The following is a 26,335-nucleotide window of genomic DNA, read 5'->3' as shown; positions in this document are numbered from 1 at the left end:
TATTTCTTTTTTGCGCGGCGACCCTCAGGACTGGGCATTTTCTCTTGCGCCAGGAGATCCTGCATTGAGTAATATCGATGCGTTTTTCCTGGCGCTCGGATTGCTGTACGATGAACCTAATTCAGTGGATCAGGCAGAGAAAAATTTGCTGGCTCTTTGTCAGGGTCAGGATGAGATAGAGGTATATTGTCAGAAATTTAGAAAGTGGTCCGTGCTCACTCAATGGAATGAATCTGCGCTGGCAGCTATTTTCAGAAAGGGTCTCTCTGAAGCCCTTAAGGATGTCATGGTGGGATTTCCTATGCCTGCTGGTTTGAATGAGTCTATGTCTTTGGCCATTCAGATCGGTCGACGCTTGCGTGAGCGTAAATCTGTGCACCATTTGGTGGTATTACCTGAGCTTAAACCTGAGCCTATGCAGTGCGATAGGACTTTGACCAGAGTTAAACGGCAAGAACACAGACGTCTGAATGGGCTGTGTTTCTACTGTGGTGATTCCACTCATGCTATCTCTGATTGTCCTAAGCGCACTAAGCGGTTCGCTAGGTCTGCCACCATTGGTACGGTACAGTCAAAATTTCTTCTGTCCGTTACCTTGATCTGCTCTTTGTCATCGTATTCTGTCATGGCATTTGTGGATTCAGGCGCTGCCCTGAATTTGATGGACTTGGAGTATGCTAAGCGTTGTGGGTTTCTCTTAGAGCCTTTGCAGTGTCCTATTCCATTGAGAAGAATTGATGCCATGCCTTTGGCCAAGAATAAGCCTCAGTACTGGACCCAGCTGACCATGTGCATGGCTCCTGCACATCAGGAGGTTATTCGCTTTCTGGTGTTGCATAATCTGCATGATGTGGTCGTGTTGGGGTTGCCATGGCTACAAGCCCATAATCCAGTATTAGATTGGAAATCCATGTCGGTGTCCAGCTGGGGTTGTCAGGGGGTACATGGTGATGTTCCATTTCTGTCAATTTCGTCATCCACCCCTTCTGAGGTTCCAGAGTTCTTGTCTGATTACCGGGATGTATTTGATGAGCCCAAGTCCGATGCCCTACCTCCGCATAGGGATTGTGATTGTGCTATCAATTTGATTCCTGGTAGTAAATTCCCAAAAGGTCGACTGTTTAATTTATCCGTGCCTGAGCACGCCGCTATGCGCAGTTATGTGAAGTAATCCCTGGAGAAGGGGCATATTCGCCCGTCATCGTCACCATTAGGAGCAGGGTTCTTTTTTGTAGCCAAGAAGGATGGTTCGCTGAGACCTTGTATAGATTACCGCCTTCTAAATAAGATCACGGTTAAATTTCAGTACCCCTTACCATTGTTATCTGATTTGTTTGCTCGGATTAAGGGGGCTAGTTGGTTCACCAAGATAGATCTTCGTGGTGCGTATAATCTGGTGCGAATCAGGCGAGGAGATGAATGGAAAACTGCATTTAATACGCCCGAGGGTCATTTTGAGTATCTAGTGATGCCATTCGGACTTGCCAATGCTCCATCAGTGTTTCAGTCCTTTATGCATGACATCTTCCGAGAGTACCTGGATAAATTCCTGATTGTGTACTTGGATGACATTTTGATCTTCTCGGATGATTGGGAGTCTCATGTGAAGCAGGTCAGAACAGTTTTTCAGGTCCTGCGTGCTAATTCTTTGTTTGTGAAGGGATCAAAGTGTCTCTTTGGTGTGCAGAAGGTTTCATTTTTGGGGTTCATCTTTTCCCCTTCTACTATCGAGATGGATCCTGTTAAGGTCCAAGCCATCCATGATTGGACTCAGCCGACATCTCTGAAAAGTCTGCAAAAGTTCCTGGGCTTTGCTAATTTTTATCGTCGCTTCATCTGCAATTTTTCTAGTATTGCCAAACCATTGACCGATTTGACCAAGAAGGGTGCTGATTTGGTCAATTGGTCTTCTGCTGCTGTGGAAGCTTTTCAAGAGTTGAAGCGTCGTTTTTCTTCTGCCCCTGTGTTGTGTCAACCAGATGTTTCTCTTCCGTTCCAGGTCGAGGTTGATGCTTCTGAGATTGGAGCAGGGGCTGTTTTGTCGCAGAGATGTTCTGATTGCTCATTGATGAAACCATGCGCTTTTTTTTTCCAGGAAGTTTTCGGCTGCTGAGCGAAATTATGATGTGGGCAACCGAGAGTTGCTGGCCATGAAGTGGGCATTCGAGGAGTGGCGTCATTGGCTTGAAGGAGCTAAGCATCGCGTGGTGGTATTGACTGATCATAAGAACTTGACTTATCTTGAGTCTGCTAAGCGGTTGAATCCTAGACAGGCTCGTTGGTCGCTGTTTTTTGCCCGTTTTGACTTTGTGATTTCGTACCTTCCGGGCTCTAAAAATGTGAAGGCGGATGCTCTGTCTAGGAGTTTTGTGCCCGACTCTCCGGGTTTGTCTGAGCCGGCAGGTATCCTCAAGGAGGGAGTAATTGTGTCTGCCATCTCCCCTGATTTGCGGCGGGTGCTGCAAAAATTTCAGGCTAATAAACCTGATCGTTGTCCAGCGGAGAGACTGTTTGTCCCTGATAGGTGGACCAATAAAGTTATCTCTGAGGTTCATTGTTCGGTGTTGGCTGGTCATCCGGGAATCTTTGGTACCAGAGAGTTGGTGGCTAGATCCTTTTGGTGGCCGTCTCTGTCGCGGGATGTGCGTGTTTTTGTGCAGTCCTGTGGGATTTGTGCTCGGGCTAAGCCCTGCTGTTCTCGTGCCAGTGGGTTGCTTTTGCCCTTGCCGGTCCCGAAGAGGCCTTGGACACATATCTCTATGGATTTTATTTCTGATCTTCCCGTTTCTCAAAAGATGTCAGTCATTTGGGTGGTCTGTGATCGCTTTTCTAAGATGGTCCATCTGGTACCCTTGTCTAAATTGCCTTCCTCCTCTGATTTGGTGCCATTGTTCTTCCAGCATGTGGTTCGTTTACATGGCATTCCAGAGAATATCGTTTCTGACAGAGGTTCCCAGTTTGTTTCAAGGTTTTGGCGAGCCTTTTGTGGTAGGATGGGCATTGACTTTTTTTTTTTCCTCGGCTTTCCATCCTCAGACTAATGGCCAGACCGAACGAACCAATCAGACCTTGGAAACATATCTGAGATGCTTTGTTTCTGCCGATCAGGATGACTGGGTGTCCTTTTTGCCTTTGGCTGAGTTCGCCCTTAATAATCGGGCCAGCTCGGCTACCTTGGTTTCGCCATTTTTCTGCAATTCTGGGTTCCATCCTCGCTTCTCTTCAGGACAGGTTGAGTCTTCGGACTGTCCTGGTGTGGATACTGTGGTGGACAGGTTGCAGCAGATTTGGACTCATGTAGTGGACAATTTGACCTTGTCCCAGGAGAAGGCTCAACGTTTCGCTAATCGCAGACGCCGTGTGGGTCCCCGACTTCGTGTTGGGGATCTGGTTTGGTTATCTTCTCGTCATATTCCTATGAAGGTTTCCTCTCCTAAGTTTAAACCTCGTTTCATTGGTCCGTATAGGATTTCTGAGGTTCTTAATCCTGTGTCTTTTCGTCTGACCCTTCCAGATTCTTTTTCCATACATAACGTATTCCATAGGTCATTGTTGCGGAGATACGTGGCACCTATGGTTCCATCTGCTGATCCTCCTGCCCCGGTTTTGGTGGAGGGGGAATTGGAGTATATTGCGGAGAAGATTTTGGATTCTCGTGTTTCTAGACGGAAACTCCAGTATCTGGTTAAATGGAAGGGTTATGCTCAGGAAGATAATTCCTGGGTTTTTGCCTCTGATGTCCATGCTCCCGATCTTGTTCGTGCCTTTCATGTGGCTCATCCTGGTCGGCCTGGGGGCTCTGGTGAGGGTTCGGTGACCCCTCCTCAAGGGGAAGGTACTGTTGTGAATTCTGTGGCATAGCTCCCTCCTGTGGTCACAAGTGGTACTTCGGCTGATTCTCTCTGTGAGCTTCTGTTGGTGGAGGGAAGTGGTACTGCGGCTTCTGAGTTTTCTCCCTCAGGTGATCTGGTGAGGTCGTTAGCTGCTTCTCTACTTAACTCCACCTAATGCTTTGATCCTGGCTTCCTGTCAATGTTCCAGTGTTAGACTTGCTTTTCCCTGGATCATTCCTGTGGCCTGCTGCTCTGCATAGCTAAGTTCTTCTTTGCTATTTGTTTGCTATTTTTTCTGTCCAGCTTGTCTAATTTGTTGCTGGAAGCTCTGGGACGCAAAGGGTGTACCTCCGTGCCGTTAGTTCGGTACGGAGGGTCTTTTTGCCCCCTTTGCGTGGTGTTCTTTAGGGTTTTGTGTAGACCGCAAAGTTACCTTTTCTATCCTCGATCTGTTAAGAAAGTCGGGCCTCACTTTGCTGAATCTATTTCATCTCTACGTTTGTCTTTTCATCTTAACTCACAGTCATTATATGTGGGGGGCTGCCTTTTCCTTTGGGGTATTTCTCTGAGGCAAGGTAGGCTTATTTTCTATCTTCAGGCTAGTTAGTTTCTCAGGCTGTGCCGAGTTGCATAGGCAGAGTTAGGCGCAATCCACGGCTGCCTCTAGTGTTGTTTGGAGAGGATTAGGGATTGCGGTCTGCAGAGTTCCCACGTCTCAGAGCTCGTTCTATGATTTTGGGTTATTGTCAGATAACTGTATGTGCTCTGACCGCTATGTCCATTGTAGTACTGAATTGCCTTTCATAACAGGTAGCAGGGCAGGCCTTGCATTCAATTAAACATTTTTTCTGGAGTCCCTCCTGTACCTCTCATGAAAGGGGGTATTGGTTGTAACTCTTGGCAGCCCAGCCACTCACTGCATAGGCAATAACAGCATAGGAGACCCACTGTTTAATAATGATGCTTTAAGAATATTAATGCCACCTGATGCCCCTCTAAAAATAGGCTTTGTGACTTTAAGAGTCCCTCCTTCATAATTGAGACAAGATGTGTCTCCTTATGTGTCACACACCACATGGCCAGCTAGGGTTGTTAAATGTCACAATGACATTTCCCAGTGAATGCATTTGTTTTGGTTGAAAGCAATGTTAAAGTGGAAAACGCATCAAAAATGTTGCATGTGAACATAGCCCAAGTGGTGGAGGAACATTTTGATCTGGGGTAAATTATTTTGCCTTATATACAAGTCATTACCCTGGAAAGGATGTACCTTAACATATTTCCCAACAAAATCCATTTTGGTTTCTTGGTTTTTTTGTATGTTTTTGGGTGCACCTGTAAAAATGGCATGAAACTCTGACAACATTGCTTACAGCTGTGACCTAGAAGTCAGAAATGCTTCCAGGGCGATCCCCATGATGTTCCTGTTTCATTTGAGCAGTGTTTCCATCATTTTATGACATTTTTAGACCTCAAAGGGACCCCCGGGGGGATCGCGGTAAAAATACTCCGGTTTCCCATAGACTTACATTGGGCTCGTTGCTCGGGTCGAGTACCCAAGTATTCCAATTTGCTCGACCCGAGCAATGAGCACCCGAGCATTTTAGTGCTCGCTCATCACTAACTGTAATGCTTGTTAGTTGCCATCACTTACAAATGCATAAAAGACTTCTTACTTTCTAATCATTATTGTGGATTAATTCTCTTTTGCTTCTCAATCATTCAATTTGAAATATTCCAATTTTATTGCATACTTTTCCTTCACAGGGTGACCTTGGCAAGCGTGGTACTACAGGGAAAAAGGTTGGATGAAGCACAAAATTTGTTTTTTTTATGTATAATGATAACACTTTATGTATTCCTTTTATTTTACACATTTGATGTCATTGTCTATGGTCATATTCCAACACAAAAGTAAAGGTTGTAGATCTGCCACAGGTATGCTCCTTTGCAAGAGGCTTACTGTGGTTTGGAAATCTATAGCATGCCCTAAAATCCACAACACAAGAATCTGTTACATGTGAAGGGGTTTTAAAAATACAAATCATATTTATTGCACTGTATTATATCATAGATTATCAGTGTAGAAACCACATTGGAAGTGAAGAAATGCCTAACGTCTAAACGTGGCCCCATGTAAAATGATTACCCACTGTAGTATTTTACAACAGATGTTAGAGTTTACTTAACTGTTAAAGGGCTTGTCCACCTATGTGGACAATTTTTTTTCTTACTTTAGTGCATGCAATTGACCTAAAAATTATTTTTGTAATTGGGTTTCATTAAAATGTTGCACCATTTGGTTCCTATAGCCTCTGAATTAGGGCTCATACCCATATGCGAGAAAAAAAAGTTCTGTAATCTGGACCTAAAAAAATGGATGAGTGCCATGCAAGTGCCATGCGAGTACAATGCGATTTTCACACCTAGCATCCGATTTACATCCAAGTGCGCTGCGATTGCTATCCGAATGCAATGCGATTTTAACATGAGCTTTTATACACAGCAATTCTCTATGTCATTTACACATCATTTTCAAAGGAAATTTTCATCAAAACACACACACATATATATATATATATATAGGGTGGGCCATTTATACGGATACACCTAAATAAAATGGGAATGCTTGGTGATATCAACCTCCTGTTCGTGCCACATTAGTATATGGGAGGGGGAAAACTTTTCAAGATGGGTTGTGACTATGGTGGCCATTTTGGATCAAACTTTATTTTTTCAATGGGAAGAGGGTCAAATGGCACATCAAACTTATTGAGAATTTCACAAGAAAAAACAATGGTGTGCTTGGATTTAACTTTATTCTGTCATTAGTTATTTAACATTCCCATTTTATTTAGGTGTATCCATATAAATGGCCCACCCTGTATATTAGATAGATAGATAGATAGATAGATAGAGTAAAATCACACTGACAGGTAAGAATAGAATAGATAGAATAGATATATACACATGGAATACATATACTGTATATATATATATATATATATATATATATATATATATCGTATATACTCGAGTATAAGCCGAGATTTTCAGCCCATTTTTTTGGGCTGAAAGTCCCCCTCTCGGCTTATACTCGAGTCATATACCGGGAGGTCAGCAGGTGAGGGGGAGCGGGGGCTGTGTAGTTATACTTACCTGCTGCGGCGCGGTCCCTGCAGTCCCTGGCTTCCACGGCGCTGCAGATTCTTCCTGTACTGAGTGGTCACATGGCACCGCTCATTACAGAAATGAATAGGCGGCTCCACCTCCCATAGGGGAGGAGCCGCATATTAATTGCTGTAAATGATCGGTAACTGTGACCGCTCAATTACAGGAAGAAGCTGCAGCGCCGGGGAAGCCAGGGACTGCAGGGACCGCGCCAGGAGCAGGTAAGGGGAGCACAGCGCTGCGCGATATTTTCCTGCTCCTCGCTCCGGTGCGGCTCCGTCTGCAGCGTCCTCTAGCAGTGATGCTCAGGTTAGAGGGCGCGGTGACGTAGTCAGTGCGTGCCCTCTGCTGAGCGTCAGTGCTGGAGACGGAGCCGCACGAGGAGCAGGTAATTATTGAAAGCGCCGGCACCCTGAGCAAGAGAGGCGAGTATGTGATATTTTTTTTTTTATGGCAGCACCAGCAGCATTATATATGGAGCATCTATGGGGCCATAAAGAACGGTGCAGAGCATTATATATGGCACAGCATTATATAAGGAGCATCTATGGGGCCAAAAAGTAAGGTGCAGAGCATTATATATGGCACAGCATTACATAAGGAGCATCTATGGAGCCATAAAGAACGGTGCAGAGCATTATATATGGCACAGCATTACATAAGGAGCATCTATGGGGCAAAAAGTACGGTGCAGAGCATTATATATGGCCCAGCATTATATAAGGAGCATCTATGGGGCCAAAAAGTACGGTGCAGAGCATTATATATGGCCCAGCATTATATGGCACATCTATGGGGAAATAATGAACGGTGCAGAGCAATATACCATATATGGGGCACAGCTTTATAAGGAGCATCTATGGGGCCATAATCAATGGTGCAGAGCAATATACCGTATATGGGGCACAGCTTTATAAGGAGCATCTATGGGGCCATAATTAACGGTGCAGAGCAATATATATGGGGCACAGCTTTATAAGGAGCATCTATGGGGCCATAATCAACGGTGCAGAGCATTATATGTGGCACAGCTTTATATGGAGCATCTATGGGGCCATAATGAACGGTATAGAGCATTCTATATAGCACAGTTTTATATGGAGCATCTATGGGGCAATAATGAACGGTATGGAGCATCTATTTTTATTTTTGAAATTTACGAGTAGCTACTGCATTTTCCACCCTAGGCTTATACTCGAGTCAATAAGTTTTCCCAGTTTTTTGTGGCAAAATTAGGGGGGTCGGCTTATACTCGGGTCGGCTTATACTCGAGTATATACGGTATATATATATATATATATATATATATATATATGTATTTATTTGCATAGAGAGATAGAAGAAAAGCCAGTAATACATCTGTCGGGTTTTGTAAATTCACTGCAGGAGCCGACAGGATAGAAGAGATGGATTCCATACAGTAAATGCAAATATAATAGGTAGATATATAGATGTCCATGACAAGAGGAAAATGAACAGCAACTAGGGTTAACAAGTCACTACTTATTTAGACGTGAATTTTGTAACCAGGAACATAGCGGTAAATCACAGTTGGTAAACGGTGCTCAGCATGGAAATAGCATGATAATGTGACATGGAGAAAGAAAAAATGTGGCACTCACCAGCTGAAATATATCCAATAGTCTATAATATACTATCAGGGCTTTAGACAAAAAGACGGACATGCAGGATTACAGAGGCGTGCGGCAGAGAGAGGATGACAGCCGTTTTGTGAACACTTGCTTCAACGTGTCCAGGTATGGTATATTGCTGCTTTTTTATTTTATGTTTATTACAGGAGATCGAGGGCGTCTCAGGAATTAGGTGTATAATAAAATGGGAAGACTGTGTTTAGTATTTTATTTCATTAAAAGACTTTATTCTGGCTGTGTCTTTATTTAACATGTAACAACTATAGGATTAGTAATGGATAGGTGTCTTATTTACACCTCGTCCATTACTAAGCCGTGGTGGGTTTGATGTCATCCTTCAATACAAAGGTGACATTAACCCCACAACTATTACCCCACTTGCCACCGCTACAGGGCAAGTGGAAAGAGTGAGGCTAAGTGCCGGAATTGGCACATCTTAGAGATGCACCTTTTCTGGAGTGGCTGAGTGCTGATGTTTTTAGCCAGGGGGGCCAATATCCATGGCCCCTTCCTAGGCTATTATTATCAGCCCCCATTTTAATAGCCAGTAAAGGCTAAGTATACAGCTTTGAGCTGATATTAATAGCCTGGGAAGCTCCATGGGTGTTACCCCCTTCCCAGGCTATAAATATCTGCCCCCAGTCGCTGCCTTCCCCTCTGCTGGTTCCAAAAATTGCGTGGGAGCCCACGCCATTTTTTTTCGGTAAAATAATCTTTCATTAATTAAATACATTTCCAGTAATTTGCAAGCACACTCTACTAATTTTAGTTATCACTGACATCTATATATTTACCTATTCTATATGTATTTACTGTATGTGATCCATCTCTTCTATCCTGTAGGCTCCTGCAGTGATTTTACAGAAGCCGGCAGATGAATTACCGGCTTTTATTCTATCTATCTTTCAGTTCAATATTACCATAATTATTAATATTTGCCAAATGCCAGAATAATGAGAGAGAGAAGATGTTTAAAGGGAAGGTGCCATCAAAAAATTTTTTTTTCCAGTGATTGAAAAAATGTAAAGAATTAATGTTTAAATTTTCTTAAAAAATATTATCATTTGTTTATAATTTAGTAAATAATATTAAAAGATTTGGCATTTCCACTTTTAAACATTGGGGGGAGCAGCTACTCAAATTTGACAAAAACCTAGTGTACAACTAGCTCACATTACAGCACTGCAGTAATTATGGGCGGAGTCTGCTGACATGTGTGATGTCTCCTGTCCTCCCCTTCAGGTTGTTTGCTAAGGGATAAGAGAGGATATTCAGGAACACAGTGAGCAGCCATTTTGTTAATGACTGCAAAGTGATACTGACAAGTAGACAGTCACCGAGGATGGCAGGCAGCAAGGATTCTGGGAGATATATGGTGTAGGAAGCAGGGTGACAGCAGCACAGAGTATTTCAGGAGAGCAGTGTGCTGGTCTATGGGGGGGACCCTGTTCAGTGCACGGAGCAGCCAGGGATTGTACATAGAGCGCTGTCTTTTATACACATGGATGGGCTGACTGCTTGTCTGCTCCACAGAAATCCACTAAACATTTCTGCGGATTGATGGCCTGTTCTGATCCAGACTTTGCATGCAAAGACCCCATTCCCTCCTCAGATCCTGTCCTGGCTATGTGTGAAAGCAAGGCGACAGGCACAGTCCGGGATGACACTGGGAAGGAAATGTAGCCATATAGTAACGATAAAAATGAGACCCCTCTGTTCAGCTGCCTCACCAGCCCTCCCCTGACTTTACCTAACTGAAGGTCATGCTGCCCCCTCTGTTACCCCAGACCCGTGTGCAGCTGCTCAGCCAGAACCACCCTAGAATGCATCCCCTTTCTGAAGATAATACTGCCATAGTGTTCTCACATAATACCGCCATACAGATCACACATAATACTGTTCTATAGTTCTCACATAATACCATCATATAGATCGCAAATAACGACGCCATAGTGTTCTCACATAATACCGCCATATAGATTTCACATAATACCGCCATATAGATCACACTTAATACCGCCATATACTTCACACATAATACCGCCAGTGTTCTCACAATACCGCCATACAGATCACACATAATACCAACATATACTTCTCACATAATACCGCCAGTGTTCTCACAATACCGCCATATAGATCTCACATAATACCGCCATATAGATCACACATAACAGGGGGGAGAGGAGTGCATAGGATAGGATCAGATACACGTCCCAGCAGTCAGTATCACACATAGGAGGATTAGATACACAGCTCAGCAGACAGTATCACACAGGAGAGGATTAGGTACACGTCTCACCACAGTATCGCACAGGATAGGATTAGATACAAAGCTCAGCAGACAGTATCACACAGGAGAGGATTAGATACACGTCTCAGCACAGTATCACATAGGATTAGATACACAGCTCAGCAGACAGTATCACACAGGAGACGATTATATACACAGCTCAGTAAGTATCACACAGGAGTGGATTAGATACACGTCTCAGCACAGTATCACACAGAGTAGGATTAGATACACAGCTCAGCACAGTAACACACATGGGATGAGATACACTGCTCAGAGTCAGCATCACAAAGGATAGGATTAGATTACCGCTCCCCCTCCCCCGCAGATATTACTTCACTGCTGCAGGCGCTGCTCCTTTCTCCCTCCTGTGCTGTCCTTGGTCTCCTCCTCGTAAGGCTCCTATAACCACAGGGCTCCTGCGATTATGCTGGGAAACTGGAGCTCACAGATGCACTATGAGCTCCAGAAAGATGGCGCCGATCTCCTGCCTCTGCTGTGATGTGTGTGGCTCAGGAGGCGTGGTCAGATCACAGCAGGGAGTCGCTCAATGTAAAGTATAGGGTCAGATGCCGACTGCAGATGTCTATGCCCAGAGCTGCCGTATTTGCAGAGTGTAAGTGTCGTGCAGCTACACTTACACTCCTGCAAAGCAAAATGGCGGCGCCCAGTGGCTGAAAAAATAATTAATAATAATAAAAATGTTAAAGTTAAAAAATGTAAATTTGTATTAAAAATAATTGTTTATATAAACAATTATTTTTAATACAAAAAATAAAATGTGCACCTTCCCTTTAAGGCATTTTTATTACTTACTGCACCGTCAAAAGTTTTTATTAATATTTGGTATCATTGCCCTTAACCTGAATGACTTGGGTCAACCGTTTGGGATATCCTTCGACAAGCTTCTCACAATAGTCGGTCAGAATTTGGGCCCATTCCTCCTGACAAAACTGATGTAACTGATCCAGCTGACAGCACCGCGCAGCTCAGTGACTCTGCAGGATAGCAGGCTGTATAGTCGTATCATGCAACAATGCAGCCTGACATATAGATGTAGCAGAGCTAGATGCGTCTCGGGACAATTGGATTATTATCTTCTCGGCGGACAGGTGAGGAATATGGTTGTTTATTATTTTAATTCTTTTACAGGAGACATTGGCTTCAGTGGATTGGGCATTGTGTTGAGCCAACTGAAAAACATTTTTACAAAACCCAAATGCCAAAATGATTTTTAGGTGCAATAGCATGCATTTAAGTAAGAACAAAACTGTCCACACAGGTGGCCAACACCTTTAAGGAGACATCAAAGCATTACAAATACAATATATTTCCAGGGTGAAAAAGGAGAACAAGGTTTGAGAGGTCCCACTGGAAATCAAGGATCGCGAGGTGAGAAGGTAATAATCATGACATTTACAATACAACGTGATCCTCTCTAGTTTAGATTGATGATGTGACACATGGACACTTTCTAGTGTTGCATCAGTATGACTGCTTATACTTCCAGTAAGCTCCTCAATATCACTAACATACGTAGACGTACAGCACAACTCAAGAGGCACTTATCACAATTACCGTACATAGTATTAAGGATAAATAGGGACAGTCACAATATTATATCTACAGATACCAGAAACATTATCATAGCAAGCCAAGCATGTCAAGACCCAAATGCAGCATTACAGTCACCCATATCACAATAGCTGAAGAAAAAGTTGTAGTTAATGTTTTATTTAGTACCTTTTCATTGGTTTTGTAGGGTAAAGATGGACCCCTTGGACCAACAGGACATGAAGGCATGACTGGCGAAAATGGATGCATTGTAAGAACATTTGTCTATATTTGATAATAGTTACTAAAATTACTGTTTCCAATGATATAATAATTTAATTTATTTTTTAATATATCTTTTTATATTTTAATTATAGGGGGAAGCTGGAGTGATTGGAATAAATGGTATTAAGGGTGAGCCAGGTCTTGATGGAACTGAGGTATTTACTATTATTAGGTTTTACTATATGTATTAATCTAAACTGAGAGGTTGGACTATATCAGATAGATAGATAAATAGATAGATGATAGATAGATAGATAGATAGATAGATAGATAGATAGATAGATAGATAGATAGATAGATAGATAGATACTTCACAAAAAACAGGCAGCACTCCATATTCTTCAAGATAATATGCAGGAATTTATTTAACCCACATCTCCGTGCAACGTTTCGGCTCTAAAGATATTTTTTCAGCATTTCTCATAATTTCTGTAATGGTTTGGCAAATGAATTGGTGGCCAGAAACGGAGTTTGATACAATGGTTGACTTTTTATTTCAACATAAAGCCATGTATCTGTTCACATTAGCCAGGACTAATGTGCTACTGCTGTGCAGGGGTCATGAGTGGAGTCACTCGGCCTGAAAAAGGTTTGGTGCACCCTCTAGACACTGTTTGACTGCTAGGTTGTGGTCTGAATAAAGGCCATGTCTGGTCTGTTGAAGCGGGATTAAGCACATTTACATGTGTCCGTATGGTGGAGAAAGGGCGCTGTTGCCTAATTGAACTATGATGTGGTGTAAATTAAGTCATACCATGTGATATATGAAAGGAGGCATTAAGTAAAAGCTGAATAACTATTTTCCATGAGCGCTGTGTGTCACAAGTAACATAAGTATGGATCGCATCTGTTAACTCCTTAGAAGATTTGCCACATCTAGAATGGCCTCTAAATATGCCCTGATAGGTATGCCACAACTAAGATGGCGATTATAGACGCTACTGCGCATGCGCCGTTTCTTAGTTACGCTACACTGATTGTTGATTGGCCTCCAGTCTGACATGTGACTATGTTGTAACCAGAAGGGCTGAGACATGCGCAGTAGGTTGTTTAGAACGCAGATAGCATGCAGGTTTTCCATGGACAGCATGTCCCTCCAGCGGTAAGTGTAACTGAACAAATAAGCATATGGTTATTATTTGGGTGAAGCGGTAACGATATGTGAACACTGTACACCTATGGCACTGAAGCACTTTTATGCAAATTATAATTATTTGTAATATACATGAGATTAACTAATTGGCTATGATCAGGGGATGATGGGAATGTCTCTATATATATGCTGTATGAAGCTAAACTCACTGCTTGAGAAAGGCTCATTCAGAGCCGAAACGTTGCACGGAGATGTGGGTTAAATAAATTCCTGCATATTATCTTGAAGAATATGGAGTGCTGCCTGTTTTTTGTGAAGTATATGGACTAAAAGCAACCAGTGGACAGGTTGTCTTGGGCTCTGCACCCGAAGATTAATAAAGGTTTTGTGCTGTTCCATTTTTTATATTGCTAGATAGATAGATAGATAGATAGATAGATAGATAGATAGATAGATAGATAGATAGATAGACTGAAATGTGACATCAGAGAACTTTCCCATTGGTCAGAACGTCGAGCTATGACATGGCAGAAATGTGCAGTAGGAAGTAAAGGATACCGAGAATGGAGCTGAAATGATCTTTAAACTGTATGTAATAATAATTATTGGGGGAATCATCTCTGTAATCAAGATCTATACACTGTTTATGGATATTTAAGGCATAAAACACTGTATATGAGGATTGCACTGAATTTTTATGTCGGTCTTTTTATAATACAGATGCTTGTATTATATGTTCGCTGTAATATGGATCATATAATATGTATATATTAACCAGGTTAAATAGATGTAATTGCATAATTAATGTTTGTAGTTAGTGATGGACGAACCCATGGATGTTTGGGTCCAGCGGGTTCAGGAAAACATCTAAAAAAAAGTTTGGTTCAGGTACCAGAACGTTACCCGAACACGGTCACCATTCAGATGAATGGAGGACCTGAACATCTGTGGTTAGCCACGCTGTCATCTGCATGACAGGCCAGCAAATACAGGCATTCATCAGCGGTAAGATCATTACCACTGGTCCGAGAGCTGCAGTCAGATGACAGCGTTAGCCAGAAGCTGTGACCCGGCTTTAAATAGTTTACCTCTGGTCACAGACATCAGCTGATAAGAGAGTACTACTCCCATTAGCCTACACCTGCTGTTGCTGAAAACAGGGAGAGCAGGTGTTAAGGCTAGCGGAACGCACCGAGTAAATAGAGATGTTTATTGATATTGGTGCGTTCGCAGCCCGGGGTCCACCGTGCAGGAGTACCTGCTGCTAGCAAACGGCGGAGCTATATGGCGGTATAGACTAACTCAGTTAATTCACTGAGTAGCCGTGAAAGGAAAGCACTGTGCCCTGTTAGACTCCACAGAGGCACAGGCTAACTGTCCAAACAGAGAGCAGTCAGTGGTCACACAAATACACAAAACTCCTCGCCGGAGGAGCCAGCATTCTAGGGGCTTATTTCAGCCGGGTCCCTGAATACACTCAGACTCAATCTCCTCGCCGGAGGAGCCAGCATTCTAGGGGCTTATTTCAGCCGGGTCCCTGAACACACACACATGTGACCACACTGGCGCAAAGCACATAAGTTTAGACAATACTAGCGCATGGCCGTGCGGTCATGCGCAGCTTATATAGTTGCAGCACAGGAAGCTGCTACCGAAGTTTTGCCCTTTCAGGACCTTCCTGGAGGACCAATGGGATGCGCTGCAGTACCTGAGCATGTGACCCTCGACCTCCAATGGGAGACCTTGCCCTGGGCATGCTCAGTGTGTGTAAATAAGGACTTAGTCCCAGAGAGGCCTGCTCGCCGCAGATCAGTGCAGGGTACCATAGGAAAGCCAGGAAAGGCAGTAGTGACGCTATGCACAGAATCAGCCTCAGCGAGACGCTGGGAGCGACGTCTCCGCTGAGCAGAGCCCACTGCGGCCGATGCTGAATGGGAGACCGCAGCAGACACGGATCGAGATCCCCCCTGTGCAGCAGAGGAAACTCGACTCCTAACATTACCCCCCCTCCTAGGGCCCCCCCCTTGAGCCTCACTACGCTCAAAAGCTGCAATAAGCAGCGGAGCCCGAATGTGCTCCACAGGCTCCCAGGTTCTATCCTCTGGGCCGTGACCCTTCCAGTCCACCAGATAAAATTTCTTGCCACGTACCACCTTGCACCCCACAATAGCATTCACCTCAAACTCATCCGTGGATGAACCCGATGTCCCAGCAGATGACTCAGAAAACCGGGACAAACGAACGGGCTTTAAGAGGGAAACGTGAAAAGTATCGGTGATACCAAGGCGTGGAGGAATAGCCAAACGGTAGACCACAGGGTTGACCTGTTCCAGAACCTTAAACGGGCCAATGTAGCGAGGAGCAAACTTAGTGGACTCAACTCGCAGCCTGATGTTACGGGCGGAGAGCCACACTAAGTCGCCAGGAGCAAAGACCGGAGCGGGGCGCCGATGTGTATCAGCCGAAACCCTCATTCTCTCCTTGGAGGCCCGGATGGCATCCTGTGTGCGGTCCCAGATGTCACGTGCCTCCACCGCCCAGTCTGCCACCCTAGAATCGGTGGATGACACGGGCATGGGCACAGGGACACGCGGATGCTGGCCGTAATTAAGGAGAAAAGGAGTCTGGCCAGTGGAATCGGCTACGGCGTTGTTCAAGGCAAATTCCGCCCAAGGTAGCAAAGATGCCCAGTCATCCTGCCTAGCAGAGACGAAATGTCGCAAATATGTCACCAGAGTCTGGTTGGTTCTCTCCACCAACCCATTGGTCTCAGGATGATATGCAGAGGAGAGGTTCAACTCTATGCTGAGTAAACGGCAGAGCTCTCTCCAAAACCGAGACGCGAACTGGGGACCCCGATCGCTGACAATCTTATCAGGCATACCATGTAATCGGAAAATGTGTTTAATGAACAACACCGCCAAGGCCCGTGCAGAAGGTAACTGAGGGAGCGACACCAAATGCACCATCTTAGAGAAATGGTCGGTGACAACCCAAATAACGGAGCAGCTACGCGACTTGGGTAAGCCCACCACAAAGTCCATCCCAACCATCTCCCAGGGCCTGTCTGCCACCGGTAGAGGGTAAAGCAACCCAGCAGGCCATTGCCGAGGAGACCGATTCTGGGCGCAAGAAACGCACGCCTGAATATAGTCCCTGACATCTCGGGCCATATGCGGCCACCAGTATGTTCTCGCCAAAAGCTCAGATGTCCTCTTGGTCCCAAAATGCCCACCCACTCTGGAGGAGTGAGCCCAAGAGAGAACCTCCGGTCGCAAGTTAGCTGGCACGAAAGTCTTGCCCGGGGGCACAGACTCTAGCGAAACCGGAGCTACAGTTCTCAGGCTCTCAGAAGGGACAATAAGCCGAGGCTCCTCCTCCTCCTCAGATGACACTACGGAGCGGGAGAGAGCGTCGGCACGAACGTTCTTCTCCCCGGAGAGAAAATGGAGAGTAAAATGGAACCGGGAGAAGAACAGGGACCATCTAGCCTGGCGAGAATTCAGCCGCTGAGCCGTCTGTATATACACCAAGTTCTTGTGGTCAGTGAAGACTTGGAAGGGAAATCGAGCTCCCTCCAAGAGGTGTCTCCACTCTGAAAAAGCCAACTTCATGGCTAGCAACTCCCTGTCCCCGATGTAATAATTCATCTCCGCTGGTGAGAAGGTCTTAGAGAAGAAGAAGCAAGGATGCTTCCGACCTTGAGCATCCTTTTGGAAAAGGACTGCTCCAGCACCAACGGATGAGGCATCCACCTCCAAGATAAATGGTTTATCTACATCGGGGCGATGTAGGATGGGAGCGCTAGCGAAGTGTGACTTAATCGAGAGAAAAGCCTTGGAGACCTCCTCTGACCACAACTTGGGATTTGCTCCCTTCTTGGTGAGGGCAACCAAGGGAGCTACCAAAGTTGAGAAGTGTGGAATGAACTGGCGATAGTAATTAATGAACCCCATAAAGCGCTGCACCGCTTTAAGAGAATGGGGTTCCTGCCAGTCCATTACAGCCTGTAGCTTGGCAGGATCCATAGCCAAACCCTGGGCAGAGATGATATAACCAAGGAAAGGCAAGGACTCCTGCTCAAACACACACTTCTCCAACTTGGCGTAGAGGGAGTTTGCCCGTAAGAGGTCGAAGACTTTGCGAACATCTCTCCGATGGGAGTCAATATCTGGAGAGTAGATGAGAATATCATCCAGATAGACTACGACCGAGGTGGTGAGCATATCCCAGAAGATGTCGTTCACAAAGTCTTGGAAAACGGCTGGGGCATTACAGAGCCCGAAGGGCATCACCAGATATTCATAGTGTCCATCCCTGGTGTTAAAAGCCGTCTTCCATTCATCCCCCTCACGGATGCGAATCAGGTTGTAAGCACCCCGCAGATCTAACTTTGTAAATACCCTTGCTCCCCGTAGCCTATCAAAAAGCTCAGATATCAGGGGTAATGGGTACTTGTTCTTAACGGTGATGGCGTTAAGACCCCTGTAGTCTATGCATGGACGTAAGTCTCCAGTCTTCTTCTGTACGAAGAAGAACCCAGCCCCTGCCGGTGACACTGACTTCCTAAAGAATCCTCTTGCCAGATTCTCTTGGATGTACTGGGACATTGCCTCCGTCTCCGGGAGAGATAATGGATAGACTCGACCCCGGGGAGGCTCAGCACCAGGCAAGAGGTCAATAGGACAGTCATAGGGGCGGTGAGGCGGAAGGGTCTCCGCAGCTCTTTTGGAGAACACGTCTGCATAGGGCCAATAGTGCTTGGGGAGAGAGGAAAGATCTGCGGGTACCTGTGTAGTAGCAACCTGAACGCACTCCCTCTGACATCTACCCTCGCAGGATTTACTCCATCCCAAAATTCTCCCAGAGGACCACTCAATATGAGGAGAATGGTAGCGAAGCCATGGTATCCCCAACAGGACCTCATCAATTCCCTCAGGAATGACTAATAGGGAGATTATCTCCTGATGTGATGGAGACACAGATAGCGTGAAAGGAATGGTTTAGTGGGTAATCTGTGAAGGTAGTGTTGACCCATTTACCACTCGAATGGTTACTGGCTTGGCGAGCATCACCAAGGGTATTGCGTGACGCTGGGCAAAAGCGGAAGACATAAAGTTACCCTCTGCCCCAGAATCCACGCATAGCTCGACCATAAGAGTGGATGGGCCTATGGTAATTGTCCCCTTGAAGGACAACTTTGAGGCAAACGTCGCCGTGTCTAGTGTACCTCCTCCAACTGCCACTAGACGCTGATGTTTCCCCGACCGCTGAGGACCCTTGGAGGCAAGATGTCCTGACTGCTGGCAAACATGACGGACCTCATGTGCACGGGCGGACTGAGACTTGGATCCCGCTCGTGTCACCTCTAAGGCCTCATGTGACTCGGATGCCTGGACTGGAGATTCCAAAGGTTTGGCGAAGGTGGGAGCCAGCCGAAACCTCTGCCTACACTGGGCTCGCTCCAACCTCCGCTCGTTAAAACGGAGGTCAATACGAGTAGAGACAGTTATTAACTCCTCCAGTGTGGCAGGAATCTCCCTAGTGGCCAGAGCGTCCTTAACGTGGTCAGCCAGGCGCCTCCAAAATATGGGGATAAGGGCTTTATCCGACCACTCCAGCTCGGAAGCTAAAGTACGGAAGCGGACGGAAAAATGGCTGACCAAGGACTCACCCTGAGTTAATGCCAGTAGTTAGAGCGCTGTGTCATGGGTGACTTGAGGTCCTAAAAAGACCTGTTTCAGAGTGCTCAGGAACAACGGAGCACTCTGCACCAAATGATCACCACGCTCCCACAGCGGCGTAGCCCACTCCAACGCCCTGTCCGACAAGAGAGACACAATAAATCCCACCTTAGCCCGCTCTGTAGGAAAACGTGCAGCCAGGAGCTTGAGGTGAATAGAGCACTGACTCACGAATCCCCTACAAGTTTTGCTATTTCCAGAAAATTTTTCTGGCAGCGGGAGGTTAGATAATGTCGGAACAGGGGTGGCAGTGGACAAGGTTGCTGCAGCCACGCTAGCAGCCTGCACAGCAACTGCGGTAACATCCACAGCTGAGGTTGAGCTCTCGAGAGCCGCCAACCTACCCTCCAGGTGCTGGATATACCGCAAAGATTGCTGAATGTCCGCCATTTACTAGCCAGACCCTGGCGCTAGTATTCTGTTAAGGCTAGCGGAACGCACCGAGTAAATAGAGATGTTTATTGATATTGGTGCGTTCGCAGCCCGGGGTCTACCGTGCAGGAGTACCTGCTGCTAGCAAACGGCGGAGCTATATGGTGGTATAGACTAACTCAGTTAATTCACTGAGTAGCCGTGAAAGGAAAGCACTGTGCCCTGTTAGACTCCACAGAGGCACAGGCTAACTGTCCAAACAGAGAGCAGTCAGTGGTCACACAAATACACAAAACTCCTCGCCGGAGGAGCCAGCATTCTAGGGGCTTATTTCAGCCGGGTCCCTGAATACACTCAGACTCAATCTCCTCGCCGGAGGAGCCAGCATTCTAGGGGCTTATTTCAGCCGGGTCCCTGAACACACACACATGTGACCACACTGGCGCAAAGCACATAAGTTTAGACAATACTAGCGCATGGCCGTGCGGTCATGCGCAGCTTATATAGTTGCAGCACAGGAAGCTGCTACCGAAGTTTTGCCCTTTCAGGACCTTCCTGGAGGACCAATGGGATGCGCTGCAGTACCTGAGCATGTGACCCTCGACCTCCAATGGGAGACCTTGCCCTGGGCATGCTCAGTGTGTGTAAATAAGGACTTAGTCCCAGAGAGGCCTGCTCGCCGCAGATCAGTGCAGGGTACCATAGGAAAGCCAGGAAAGGCAGTAGTGACCCTATGCACAGAATCAGCCTCAGCGAGACGCTGGGAGCGACGTCTCCGCTGAGCAGACCCCACTGCGGCCGATGCTGAATGGGAGACCGCAGCAGACACGGATCGAGATTCCCCCTGTGCAGCAGAGGAAACTCGACTCCTAACAGCAGGTGCCACTGATGGGAGTAATCATCAGCCGGCACCAGTACTATAAAATAAATATATATTTTTTCAAATGATGTGGGGTCTCTTCTATATTTGATAACCAGCACATGCAAAACTGACAGCTGGGGGCTGCAGCCGTCAGCTGTCAGCTTTATCATGGCTGGTTATGAAGAATAGAGGGGTCCCCATGCCTTTTTTTAAATTACTTAAAAAAATATTTTTAAAAACTGCGTGGGGCCCCCCTCACATTTTTGAAAAGCAGCCTAGTTAAAGCAGACAGGTATTTGCAGGCTGGTAATGAGCCATGGCTATTTGCCCCCCCAACCTAAAAATAGCAGCCCAGAGTCTCCAAAAGAAAATTACATCTAGTAGATGCACCAATTCTGGTGCTTTGCCTGGTTCTTCCCTCTTGCCCTGGTGCAATGGCAAGTGGGTTAATGGTTGAGGGGTTGATGTCAGCTGTTTTATAGCCACTGACATCAAGCCCACAGGTCAGTAATGGAGAGGTGTCTATAATACGCCACCATTATTAATCTCACAGTTAGATTGTAAAAAAAAGACACAGCCAGAATAAAATTCTTGATTTAAAAAGAAAGACACAGACTCCTTTATTTGAAATAATATTAAAAAAAGCACAGCTATACTTACCTTACACCTATTCCATTAAAGCCCTTGTCCCCTGTAAAAAACAGAAAATGATAAACAACAAAAACACTCACCTTACACCTAACCCACCGATGCCCATGTCTCCTGTAAAACAAGAAAAATTATAAACTACCATATCCCTCAACTGTCCAATGTGAAGATATATCATACTGTCCCACGATGATCAGGATGATTTGGATAGTGGTCACATCCCCGCCAGCTGTCAAACCCTGACAGGAGCATAATCGCTTCTGTCAGTGTCTAGCACTGAGCTCCAGTTAGACAGTTCACCAGAGTTCATAGCTGAACTCTGGTGATCTCACTTATGTCACCACTTGCTTTGTGAGAATGTTCTCACCCAGCGGTGCTTTAAGTGAGGTCATTGGCACTCAGCTATGAACTCCAGTGAACTATCTCATGGGAGCTCAGCGCTAAAGATTGTCAGAAGTGATTACACACAAAGGGTTTCAATGGAATAGGAGTAAAATAAGTATAACTTTGTTTTTTATTTTTAGGTAAATGTGTAAAACAGGGTGTTGATTTTTATTTCAAATAATGGATTTTATTTATGCTGTGCGTTTATTTCCAAAATTACTATGGGGACAGTAATCGAGTCGTACTACAGACGCCTCTCCATTACTAACCCCTGGGGTTGATGTCACTTGACAATACCCAGGTGACATGAACCCCACAAATATTACCCCACTAGCTACCACCACGGGCAAGTGAGAAGAGTGATGCTAAGCTCCAGATTTGGCGTATCTTATTGATGCGTCATTTCTGAGGTCAGCTGAGGGCTGATGTTATCAAAAATAGAAAAGACCCCAAGTCATTTTAAAAAAAAAGTATTTATTTATAGTACAGGTGCCGGCTGTTGAATGTTGAATACTCTCATCAGAGGCACCTACTCTCATTATTATCAGTGACAGCAGGTTTAGACTGGTGGGAGTAGTACTCTCTCATTAGTCGACGCCTGTGACCAGAGGTAAACTTTTTACCGCTGATCATGGCTGCTGGCTCACGATGTTATTGGACAGCATGGGAAATGCAGCTGTCTGACTGGTGGTAATGATCTTACTGCCGATCAGAGCCACAGGTGTTTCTTGCACTGTCATGCACATGACTGCGTGGGAAACACCAAATGTTCGAGGTGCCAAACCCAAACGGTAACAAGGACTTCCTAGACATCCATGTTCAGGTTCTGTGCCTGAACACTAGGTGTTCGGTCGGAACCCGAACTTTACTGTATGGGTTTGCCCATCGCTATTTGTAGTTACAGTGCCTTGTGAAAGTATTAGGCTCCCTGGAACTTTTCAACCTTTTCCCACATATCATGGTTCAAACATAAAGATACCAAATGTAAATTTTTGATGAAGAATCAACAACAAGTGGAACACAATTGTGAAGTTGAATGAAATGTATTGGTTATTTTAAATTTCTGTGTAAAATCAAAAACTGAAAAGTGAGGTGTGCAATATTATTCAGCCTTCCCTGACGAAGCCCTTTCTACTAGGGCGATACGCGTGGGGCCACTGTCTTCATTCCACTCAGCTCCTGCATTTGAGGGGTTTTGCCCTCTTTCATACATGAAGCATTTGGTAATTTAACCCTTCACCTTTCAGGCTTTTACTGAGATCTCTTGGTTTTGCATTATGCAGATGACCCTTTTTATATATATTGTTTTTGGTCATCTTCTGTGGTCTTACCTATAGGGTCCTTCCCTACCTTTGGGGGTCCTTTTCCTTGATGGGCATGTTATTGTCCACGTTAGGTTTGCCGAGTTGCACCACATAGCCCCATGAGCCAGTAGGTCTGAGATTGGTTTATATGCCTATCTCTGTATATTGGGAACTATAACATGTACTTATTTTTCTGAGTGGATTGATTGTTGTCTGGTTTTAATTGTTTTAATATTTTGTGTGGCATACCAATAAAATATACTGTTAAATAATTTTCTATACAATTTTGTGGTGTGCATTTATTGCAGTGGTGCTTTCTCTTTTTGGCCATTGTTTACCACTGAGCTTGCACCCCTAGTTTTCATTTTCCTTTGGTATCTTTGTATATAGTGGTGTGCTTGGTTTCTCTATAATCAAATAAACACATTACAGTCTATGGGAACGCATTAGTGTGCAAGGACTTGCGTTCGCTTGCGTTTGCGTACACATGCGTTCTTCTGAGTAAACATGTCTAGGAACTTGTTTGAAGCCACCCCCCATGATGTCGGCAGTGGAAGCCCATTACTCTCAAGACTCTGAAAGTGATACAAGCATTGCAGTATAAAGCTTGCAGCATTCCTCATCATGTCCTCCACTGAAGTTCAGAGCTCACACATTGGACAGGTGACCGAAGTGAGTATATTTGCTGCTGATTGGTAAGTATTCACTGTCACTATTACAAGTTGCAAAATATTTATCTTTATTTTTACAGAACCCTTCCTGTGCAGATGAACAGGAGCAGCAGACTCTGTCCCAAGCTTCGGTGGCAAGATGGCGTGTAAGTATTCTTGACTGTTTTTATTTATTCTTGACTGTTGCTGGTACTCTTGCCTTTTTTAATTTATTCTTGACTGTTTTTAGGGACGCTTGACCTTTTTTCTTTTTTTTGACTGTTTTTGTTTAAAGGGCAGAGACTCACTGCCGTATTTCTTGTGCGATAATCGCATCGCACTGCATGGACTGGCCGGCACCTCTCCTGACCCAAGCATGACAGCATGATGGATTACTATGCAGCTGTCAAGCTCAGGTCAGGAGAGCCGTCAGCAAGTACGAGTTTTATGATGTGATTCTCGACCGAGAAATACGGCAGTCTGTCTCTGCCCTAGTGTTTTATCTTTCCAACATTTTTTTTTCCTTTCTAGGTCCCACGTCGGGAGGAGAATTTTATTTATAACGACCTCCTCAACACCCTTGTGCAGGAGCGAGTTCCGTTGTGGTTCACCCGGGAGCAGCAGCACTTGGACACTGGGGTGATTTGGCAGCTGTGGAATGAGGTGGCCCAAGCGCTGATGGATGACTGGGACAACGCAACGTCAAGAGTCAGAAAGGCTTTTTCTAAATATTGCAGTGTGGTCTGATGAGGCAGTGAACCTGAAGGCTGGGATCACACAACCGTGTGTGATGCGATAAACTCCTGCGAGTTTGTCGCATCACACACGGTTGTGGGTTCCCTGCCTAAAGTGCACTGTTTAACATTTTTTTTTTCCTATTCACAGTGATCAAAGTCAAAACCCGTTGGCTTTCGATGAAGGATCGCTTCAACAAGGACCTGACACTGGAGATCCAAGTTCCCAGTGGTGCTGCAGCAAGGATCGGGAAATAAAAGTACCACCAGTTGCTGTCTTTCCTGAAGCCTGTCCTTGCTCAGAGAACGTAAGTGTTTTTGTGTTGTATTCCATTGTGTTGTATTCACTAATCTGAATTTTTCTATTCCACAGGAGTTGGTGCTTTTACAATTGTTATTTTTTGGTAGTAATGTTTTTCTTTTCTTTTCACTGAACCTGTAGCAGCACTCTCGAACCTGGATCGTCCTCTGAAGCGGTCCCTCATCGAACTGCCAGAGTCACAGGCTTGAGAACAGGCAGCTGGTCCTTCAGGTGTTCCCCTGTCCCAGTCCTCTGCCTCTTTTTTGGGGGGCTCTTCCTGCCGGCGGCAGAAGGCCTCGGACAGGTCACTCATGCCCGAGTTTATTCACTTGAGCTCGGTGTTCCAGAATGGCCTTAAGGCGCTGGTAGATAGACTGGAAAGTGGTCTGACCCATATTAACACACTTTTCCAGGATGTAAACCTTAACTGCCTTAACTGTCTGGAAGCCAACCTCCAGAGACCAGCACACCATTTTTTTAACAAGATAGAGCAGGGCAAGTCGGAACACCTTACGCCTGAACTCCAGCTCAATGTGATGCAGGCCTGAAACGCTGCTTATGTTCAGGCTATGCAGCAGACTCTGTACTTCCATCAGGCACAGGTGGTATTTCCACCTGTGCCAGCAATTACACACTTAACCTCAATACCAAGTTCTACTGCATACCACTGTATGGCCACCACCATGCCCAGTCCTGCCGCACCCCACTACACTGCCACCACCATGCCGGGTGCTGCTGCAATCCACTCCACCACCATGCCGAGTCCTGCTCCTGCACGGCTGACCACCGCCACCATCAGTAGGCTGCCTGAAGTACCTGCACAGCTGCCCACCACCACCACTAGGCCTCCAGAAGAACCTGCATGGCTGTCCACCGCGACCACTAGGCCGGGTCGAGTTGATACATGCCCTGTTAACCCCACCACTCCCACAATCCCAAGGAGACACAAAAAAGGAGGATATCACAGAAAACTAGACAGAAAGTAAAAAGGACTAAAGGCAGCAGAAGTGTTGTACTACCTCCAACCTCAGCTCCCAATATGTCTGTGTTGTCCAGTTTTTCTCTCTTTTCCAATGTGTCTCTCCCATCCCACGCTTCCACTCCTAATCTGTCTACTTCCATCCTTGACCTTCCAGACCCCACAAGTTTAGTTACCACTTCCCCTGGAACCCCATTCATTGTCCACCCGTAGCCAATCCTCCCAGCTCCATATCCCCCAGGTCCATAACATTTCCCCCTCATCGGTTTGTAAAAGTTTTTTTTTTTTAAATAAATATGTGTTATATATATATATATATATATATATATATATATATGTATATATAAATTTGTGTTGTTTTTCCCCAATCACTGCTTGATCTTTGGCTCATTCGTCGCTGGCAACACACACCATGCGCCGTCAACACACATGTCGCCGTCTACACACACTGTGTTTTTGCCACCTCATAGCTCCCT

At 45.4% G+C, this 26,335-nt stretch overlaps 1 protein-coding gene across 3 annotated transcripts in view; it reads left to right on the top strand.

The window, feature by feature from the left end:
• Positions 1-26,335, top strand: part of LOC138642123 (collagen alpha-1(VI) chain-like) — a 181,884-nt gene that overhangs the window by 74,751 nt on the left and 80,798 nt on the right. For 2 of the 3 annotated variants that reach the window (XM_069730059.1, XM_069730058.1), the window contains exons 18-21: positions 5,601-5,636; positions 12,287-12,349; positions 12,712-12,774; positions 12,881-12,943. In XM_069730059.1, the coding sequence (XP_069586160.1) occupies positions 5,601-5,636; positions 12,287-12,349; positions 12,712-12,774; positions 12,881-12,943 (225 nt within the window). Of the gene's footprint in view, positions 1-5,600; positions 5,637-12,286; positions 12,350-12,711; positions 12,775-12,880; positions 12,944-23,724; positions 23,868-23,946; positions 24,013-24,376; positions 24,888-26,335 lie in introns of all 3 variants that reach the window. The other variant, XR_011314000.1, reaches the window with a different exon arrangement.

Source organism: Ranitomeya imitator, chromosome 6 (assembly GCF_032444005.1).
Source record: "Ranitomeya imitator isolate aRanImi1 chromosome 6, aRanImi1.pri, whole genome shotgun sequence".
Taxonomy (NCBI): domain Eukaryota; kingdom Metazoa; phylum Chordata; class Amphibia; order Anura; family Dendrobatidae; genus Ranitomeya; species Ranitomeya imitator.
This window is presented reverse-complemented; position numbering and strand designations above follow the sequence as displayed.